At 45.3% G+C, this 8,661-nt stretch overlaps 1 protein-coding gene across 2 annotated transcripts; it reads right to left on the bottom strand.

Annotated features, from left to right (window-relative positions):
• Window positions 1-2,199: 2,199 nt before the first annotated feature.
• Window positions 2,200-6,554, bottom strand: LOC123439489 (pentatricopeptide repeat-containing protein At4g14820-like). Of its 2 annotated transcripts, XR_006630103.1 has the most exons (3): window positions 6,115-6,554; window positions 4,019-5,434; window positions 2,200-3,924 (listed from the first exon to the last, which is right to left on the bottom strand). XR_006630103.1 is itself a non-coding variant. In XM_045116200.1 (2 exons), the coding sequence occupies exons 1-2, from the start codon at window positions 6,552-6,554 to the stop codon at window positions 4,132-4,134; spliced, it is 1,743 nt and encodes a 580-aa protein (XP_044972135.1). In that variant the 3' UTR covers window positions 3,943-4,131. The 2 variants fall into 2 exon arrangements, 1 of the variants encoding a protein (XP_044972135.1); XM_045116200.1 differs by lacking the exon at window positions 2,200-3,924 and having other exon boundaries at window positions 3,943-5,434.
• Between the last annotated feature and the right edge of the window lie 2,107 nt (window positions 6,555-8,661).

Here is an 8,661-nt window from a genome sequence, read left to right as displayed (position 1 = left end):
GCGCTTGATCCAAGTGTCGTCTGTATCCTTGCTCCCATGATCTTGAAGAGCAACGGCAAGAGTGGTCACCCTTCGGTAGAGATCGCGAGGATCCTCATCTTCTAGCATCACAAACTCATCGGCCTCATCAAGTACCACTTCAAAGTTGGACCGTTGAATGCTTGAGCTCCCCTTGTACAACACCATGATGTGCTCCCAACAATCCTTGGCACGAGTGAAGGTGCGCAAGTTGGATATATATTCGGGAGGAACCACGGATTGAAGGATGCACAATGCGGAATGATTGTATTGATTGTCATATCTTCTCTTGGAGTGAAGTTGTTTGGATCATGTGGGTAGAAGCCTTGTTCGATGATTCTCCAAAGATTTGTTGAGATGTGATTCAAATGAGACTTGATGCAAAAAAACCCAATTAGAAAAATCACCTTTAACAAGGTTAGGAGGAGGACCAAGGTTATTAATATGAGGTGTAGGGACCGGTCCTCCATAGATCGAGGGAGGAGGAACCGAGGCAAAAGTTCCCGTCCCATTCTTGTCAAGAGGGGAAGAAGTTTGAGTACCTCTAGCCGCTTCCTTTTTGGAATTGGCCCCCGACTCTGATGTGGTGGGTTTAGCCACAAGCAACGGTTCGGGAGAATTCTTCATCCCCTCAAGTAATTCTTTAAGCATGGACTTGACTTCGATCGTCATGGTCATCTTGAGTGAGGCCATAGCCTCATTCAAGTCGTCACGTGTGATCGAACTCAACTCCACGGCCTTGGTCACTTCATTCCCACTTACACCGTCGTCAACCATACTCTTCGGATGGTGAAACCCTTAATAAAGAGACGAGGCTCTGATACCAATTGAAAGGATCGATATGGTTGACTAGAGGGGGGTGAATAGACAACTACCAATTTTTAGCTTTTCTTAACAAATTAGGGTTAGCAACAAAAGGTTCTCTAGATGAACAACTAGGTGAGCAACCTATATAATGCTAACAATAACAACAAGTGCAAGCAAGGAATACCACACAACAATAGTAAGCACAAAGTAAAGGTAAGAGATAACCACAAGTGGAATCGATGGAGACGACGATGTGTTACCGAAGTTCCTTCCTTTTGAAGGGAAGTACGTGTCCGTTGGAGCAGTGTGGAGGCACAATGCTCCCTAAAAAGCCACTAGAGCCACCGTATTCTCCTCACGCCCTCACAAAATGTGAGATGTCGTGATTCCACTAGTGGTGCCCTTGAAGGTGGCGACCGGACCTTTACAAACAAGGTTGGAGCTATCTCCACACAAAGCTTGGAGACTCCTAACAAGACCACGGAGCTTCACCACAATGGAATGTGGCTCCGAGGTGACCTCAACCGTCTAGCGTGCTCAAACACCCAAGAGTAACAAGATCCACAAGGGATTAGTGGGGGAATCAAATATCTCTTGGTGGAGGTGTCAACACATCACTAACCCTACACTCTAACTACTAGAAAAATGAGCTACTGTCACACACACTAATACCTAACACTAAATCCCTATCAAGCAAATAATCACTATACCTAAATCAGGAAAACCCTAAAATGGAACAATTAGGGAGAGGAGTAGAAACAATTACGAGACGCTGCTGAAACCTGAAGCCCACTTACGACCATGGTTGACGCCGGAAGCCCATATCTGGCGGGCCAAGATCGTCGCCGCTCGCCGCTCGATATCAAACTCCGATGGTGAAGGGGGGGGGCTACTCCGGTGAAGCAGCTCGCTGCATCGGCAAGCTACTGCTGCCAAGCCAGTTGTCCACCTTCGAGAAGCCGCCACCATCGGCTCATGTCCCTCCGCCGCCGCCTACTGCATCGCTCTCACCGCTCGTTTTAGGAGCCGCCGCCATGGCTCGAGGGAGAATGGGGGAGGAGAGAATCAGGAGGGGGACAGAGGGATGGGGCGTTTATGACATGGCCCGCGCTAACGGCCGCCACTGGCTGGCCGTAGACTCGTCCTACGTGGCACCCGACATGTGGGCGCTCCAAATCGGCCATTTGTGTTTATTGAAAAAAAATACAGCGAAGTTGGTGGATTTTTGCGACGAGCAAGAAATATGGTGGCAATTCTGCTCGACACCTGCAAATGTGGTGATTTTTTTGTAATTCATTCATATACAGGAGTTCTGTTAGCATTCTTTGCAAACCAGGTAAAAATCCGTAAGAGAGATCTGTGAGGGTTCCTTTCTTTTTGAAATAATCGCCATGGGCATGTTATTCCTCTCTGTCAAAATGAGTTCTGCATTTACAAATTACAATGTCATTCAGAAAGCCAGGAGCTACATCAGAGTCTACAGACACAGACTCAATACTCAGAAGTTCTTTTGCATGGGTGTGTGCCGCTTGATTTGCTTCTCTCCTCACAAAGATCGGCTCAAGCTCCTGAAAAGCCTCAGCATACTCCTCCATATCTTGGATCAATAGAATGACCTCAGATTTCTGACCCTGCTGCCACATCGTTAAAACAGCAAGGCAGTCAGTCTCAATCTGCACGTTCAGAAACCCTGTCCCAGAGCAAGCATCACGGCAATGGTGAAAGGGGTCCCTGATATTGTTATATTACCTCAGCCTTGCTGCTACAAACACTCCCTCATGATTGCGTGCCATGAAACCTGCTCCAGCCACACCACGCTCAGCGTCCAGGGAACCATCAGTATTGATTTTAGCCCACTGTAAATAGAAGGCCTCCAGCTCTCTCTCCGATCTTCCATCACTATTTTCTCCTGCTGCGGCACTTCCAGAGCCTTCACGAATTCCTCCACCAGATGCATGGATCGCAGCGGTTGATAATGAACCGCCTCATGCGTGTAGTTATTCCAGCCGCTCCAAATCGCCCACATAACAGAGACAATAACCGCTGCATCCTTCTTATTAACCATTGCCCAAGTCCAAAATATCCTTGGCCTAAATGACTGGGTGCAGATGCGGGGGCTTTAAATCGAAAAACTCTAACGCTGCATTCCAAAACAGCTTGGCATGAGCACCCCCTAACCAGAGAATGGAACAGAGCTCATTGTCATTACCACAGTCAGCACTCCAAACATCTTCCCCACATGACGAACTGGACGGCCGTTGTTCACGCTGTTCATTATCCAACAGTTGTCGGACACTGGTCTCACTGAGAAAATACCAGATTTTTCCCACACCCATGCCCGAAAATCATCAATGTCTCGCAGCGGTCATGGTAGTTGGGAGAATGAGATCAGCATGAGGAGGCATAGATACCTCTCGTACTAGCTGTTCATTCCATTGATTTGACCCTTCCTCTATCAAATCAGAAACAAACTGAACCGGTGTTTCAGTTAAACACCTCGTAGGTTTCAGAGATGCTTCCGCACAATCCATTTATCATGACAAACTTCGGTTGTGCATCCATTACCAACTCTTCTTACTAAACCCAACTTGAGGGCATCTCTTCCTTGCACAAGAACTCGCCAGGTCGGCGACACACCCCAAGGGCAATCTGTTTGCTACTTTTCTCACCCAATAATCCTGAATAAGCCCATGATTTTTAGAAGTGAGGTGTTGCCAGAATATGTTACAACGGTGGAGAGCTGTGGAATGTTGTCCGACTACTGCTGTCCCGTGAAATACCCGTGCTTCTGGATTCAATGTTCTTAAGAAAGGTTCTGGCAGCTCACACAACTGAAAGACCCATTACCAACGACGATACACACACATAAATTGCAGCTTCTACTGCACAGTGGACTATCTTCAGCCTGACAGAGGGAGTTTTTTCGCGCGGAACCACACCAATTATCTCATCTGAATATATGGCAGGAGGAAAATATGATAGCTCAATCCATGAAAAAACAAAATTAGCCAGCTGACTTGTTGTTCAGATTTGATTAAATAACGAATTCCTACAGCTGATGCAGCCATAAATATGAGATCATTGTTGCCCACTGACCACCTATGAGATGAATCATAATGAAAATCATTATGGAACTTCAACTGTGAGTTCAAAATACAAAAAGAGCAAAAAGAGTGGTGTTCCTCATGATTACCTGTAAGTCTATAAAATATAGATATGCAAAATGAAGATCCCCTTTCAGAAATCTACCAGGCTAACATAAAGGGAGATTCTCGCTGAGCAGCAGAATAGCACAGCCATGAATCATCAATTAGAAATTATCCCACTAAGCTTTAGAAGGGTCCTATGATTTTCCTGATGTTTCTCACCTCCATCTCCAAAATCGTGCACAAACCCATTCAGCTCTACCCGACTGCAGCCTGTTTCTTCTGAAACCCTATGGCCTCCCGTTACCCCCCTCACCTCTCGAGCATTGTTCCAGTTACCAGATTTTGCGTGCATGTTCGATAAAAACACGTATGCTCCATTGTGATTGGGATCCAACTCCAAAATTTTCCTCGCAGAAAATGCACCGAGCTCAAGATCACCATGCATCCAACAGGCTGCTAACAGAGATCCCCAAACAGCCACATTGGGTCTTACATGCATTGACTTTATGAGATCAACTGCTTCCTGCAGAAGTTTAGCCTTTCCCATAAGATCCACCATACAGCCATAATGCTCGTGCTTGGGTTCAATCCTGTATTCCTGGACCATGCATTCAAACAAGGAACGGCCTTCATCAACTAAACCAGCATGACAACAGGCAAACAACAAACCAAGAAATGTCACGCCATTGGGTTCAACCCCTTCACTTTTCATCTTGTCAAAAAGGGCTAAGGCAGATTTGCCATCACCATGCATAGCAAAGGCAGAAATCATACTTGTCCAGGTGATAACATTCTTTCGAGGCATTGCATTGAACACGTTCAAGGCAAGAGTCAAACTTCCACATTTTGAGAACATATTAATAAGAGCATTGCAAATGGACAATATCTTACAAAACCCATTATTCACAACAAACGAATGGATCCATCTAGCTTTGTCAAGGGAACATATATTAGCACATGCAGATATGACGCTCAATAGGGTAATTTCATCAGGACAGACACCACACTCTTGCATATCTTTGAACAAAATCAACGCTTCACTTGGTTGGTTATTTTCAGCATATCCTGATATCATAGCACTCCAAGATACCACATCCTTCTCCATCATACAGTTGAATATGGAGCGAGCAATCTTGATTTTTCCATTCTTAGCATATCCACAGACCATGACAGTTGATGATATCAAGTCTTTCCTTTGCATCCTGCTGTATAGCTTCTTGGCCATCTCCATATCCGCACAAGTAGCATACATGTTTAAGAGGGCACTACTTAGGCGGGCATCAATAAAAATGTCCGAGACCAGTATGTATGAGTGGATGGCTTTTCCGGATCTTAAATGCCGTGTAAGACCACAAGCTGATAGAATGGTAGCAAGGATGACTTGGTCAGGCACAATTCTTGATCTCTTCAGCTTATTGAGTAGAAGCAATGCTTCTCTGTAGTCTCGGGTCTGACAATAACTGTCGGTTGATGTTAGAGGTCTATCATGGTTTACAGTGAAAAATACAACTGCTGAAAAGTTAAGAAGCATACAAACTGGAGAATAGAAGCAAATGGACATTACTTTCCAGAGGCACTTTAAATAAAGACGTTGTCGCAAGACCCTAAAGTCTCGGCACACAGGTAAGTTGAAGAAACCTAAATATTGCATGCATCAATTTCCAACTTACAAGTAGATCATACAAACAATCGATAGAGAAAGTTCTACCTTTTTAAAGGTCACCTAATTGCATTCCTTTGAAACTTGTCAAGTTATGCTGCTAGAGATCTAGGGAAAAACTTATCAAGTGCTAATCTAGTTAATAACAGTTTCAACCTTAGAACATTTAGTTGGACCTTGCTCCAACAAAGAAGCAGACCTGCGTGTTGTTACTTGTTAATAACGTGCATATATTGTCCTTCTTCTCATAGATTGACTCAAGTTAATGGTGTACTAACTCGAGTTCATGGTGTACCAACTCGACTTCTGCCATTTTCCTCAGCAAAGATCTTTGCAAGAAAACACAGAAAAATGACATGATGTACAATGCTAGACAAACTATTACCAGAGCACCCAGATTGCAGCAAAGTTGGATTGATCTAAATGATCAAAATTCCGAACAAGCAATAAGCACAGAAACTAGGGCACGAGCATTAGTACCTGTCAAGCATGACGCCCCAGGCGACGAGATCCCGATCCGGCATTACTTCGAACATCCTGCGGGCGTCGGCCACGCGCCGGCACGCCGCGTACGCGCCAACCAGCGCGGTCCCGATGAACCCATCATCCTCGGCCCCGACCCGTACGGCGAGGGCATGCGCCTGCCCCACAGAGTCCGCGCAGCGCGCGCGGGCGGCGGCGCGGAGCAGGGCAGGGAGCGCGTGGCGCCCCGGCGCTGGCAGGCCGGCGCGGTGGAGGCACGCGCAAGCGGCGAGCGCGAGGACTGGCGTGACGGTGGCGGCGCGCAGAACGGAGAGGTAGGCGCGGTCAGGTTCGGCGTAGTCCGCCTGCGGGAAGGGGTGGCCGCGGCGGAGGAGGTGAGCGTGCACCTGCTTATGGTGGCAGGATCGGCCCTCGAGGTGCGGCGCTCGCGTCTCCATCAAAAAATTCAAAATAGACAGTTTGGTGCGGGGTCAACCGGACCGAGGGTTAAGAGCATCTCTTTCCGCCCCTCTTTTTCTTTTACACACCGTGAAAGGTCGAATCCGGATAATTCCGACGAATACATGGGTACGACTCTTTCACTAGTTAAAATAAATCCTGTATCGTGCATCTGACCTGTATTTTTTTACCGTGCCCCGAAAAAAAAACCCCCAACCGACATATATGCGGTTTCACCGCTTGGATACAGGTCAAACCCTATCCTTCGCTGCAACAGTTCCGTCGCGATTCATATCCCATTCTGCCCTAATTTCTCATCGCCGGAGAGACAAAAAAAACCATAGCGGGCCATTCCGACCATGGACGTCCACGGAAATGGAGGGGATGACATCGAGTGTCGCCGCCATCGCGCCTCCGACGCCGCACGTAAGTGGGGATCGCGGAGGTGGCTGAACTACGGTCGTCGGCCGCCGCCGGCTTTCGAACACCATGAGCTCGAGGAGTATGGATTTTTCTTACCTGTTGCCCAAGAAAAATCCACACAAAAAAGTTAGATCTATTCACTCTTTGTCCAAGCCACTCCGAGCCTTTGCAATTATCTTTTCAGTGCTTGCATAGTTGAATGATCGGTTGCATCGTCGTGTCGAGTTGCTGCTCTTATTGTCTAGTTCCTTTAGAGTTTAGAGTTCTATGCACATTATTCACACCCCCGCTGCATCATCATCCCTTCCATTATCGCCCACCACCATCCATCAATATTCACCACGTGCTCCAATTGTTCATTGTCATTATCATACTTGAGGTCGTTCGCATCTATGCTTGATCCAATCTGCATCTTATTTGGTTGTTGGGGAGAATAGGACAAAAATAAAAAAAGTGAGAGAAAAAAGAGATAAGATAAAAAAAATTGGATCTATCTATACTCAATCCCGTATCTGAATTCGGATTGGAAACTCTTTTGTGCAGTGTTCAATAAAACAGGTGTATCTTCCTCATACGAAGTCCATTTTGGCTCCACGAGTAATCAAATTCGAGCTATCGACGAGCCGCATCTGAATTTTTCATCAAGATAGTTCATTACTGTCACCTCCAAATCGACTTCTAAATAGGATTTTTCCCTCCAAAGGTCGCAAGCATAGTTTGTCAATATTTTCCAGGTCCATTCCTGAATTTTTTGACTCCTCATACAAAATCGGAATTGAGTGATTTGTTATGCGTTGAGAAGCTTGGGTCAGTGGAAATCTTGAGAAAAAATATCAGAAATTTGACATAATATTTTCTAGGGGAAATTTACAAAGAGAGTTTTGGTATATCACACTTAGCGGTCATTTATCATCATTATCTTTACTACCATTGTGATCTTCACTTATATCTTGCTATTTAGAGCTACTTCATATCATCTGTTGTCGATACTTATGGTATGGTGTGACTCCTTTCGTGTTCTAGGCTCGCATCTCTAGTACGGTTTAGCCTAGGACCAGCATAGTATCGTCGTTGAGCGTTTATTCAACATTGCATCTCTGAATTGATTATTATTAATATTTTGCTACTATATATTAATGTTGGAAATATTCCCTTGAGGCAATGATAAATAGTTATTATTATATTTCATGTTTAAAGATAATCGTTTATTATCCATGCTATAATTCTATTGAATAAAAACATAGATACATGTGTGGATAAATAGACACAACAATGTCCCTAGCAAGCCTCTAGTTGGCTAGCCAGTTGATCAAGCATAGTCAAGGTTTTATGACTATGTGCGAAGCATTGTTGCTTGATAACTGGATCACATCATTAGGAGAATCATGTGATAGACTAGGCCCAAACTATGAACGTAGCATATTGATCGTGTCATTTTATTGCTATTGTTTTCTGCTTGTCAAGTATTTGTTCCTATGACCATGAGATCATATAACCCACTGGCACCGCAGGGTTACCTTGTGTGTATAAAACATCACAACGTCACTGGGTAACTATAAAGGTGCTCTACAGGTATCTCCGAAGGTGTCCGTTGGGTTAGTATGGATCAATACTGGGATTTGTCACTCCGTGTGACGGAGAGGTATCTCGGGGCCCACTCGGTAATACAACATCACACACAAG

This window comes from Hordeum vulgare, chromosome 3H (genome assembly GCF_904849725.1).
Source record: "Hordeum vulgare subsp. vulgare chromosome 3H, MorexV3_pseudomolecules_assembly, whole genome shotgun sequence".
In the NCBI taxonomy this organism is placed as follows: Eukaryota; Viridiplantae; Streptophyta; class Magnoliopsida; order Poales; family Poaceae; genus Hordeum; species Hordeum vulgare.
The sequence above is the reverse complement of the archived record's forward strand: the minus strand, read 5'-3'. Positions and strand labels throughout refer to the sequence as shown.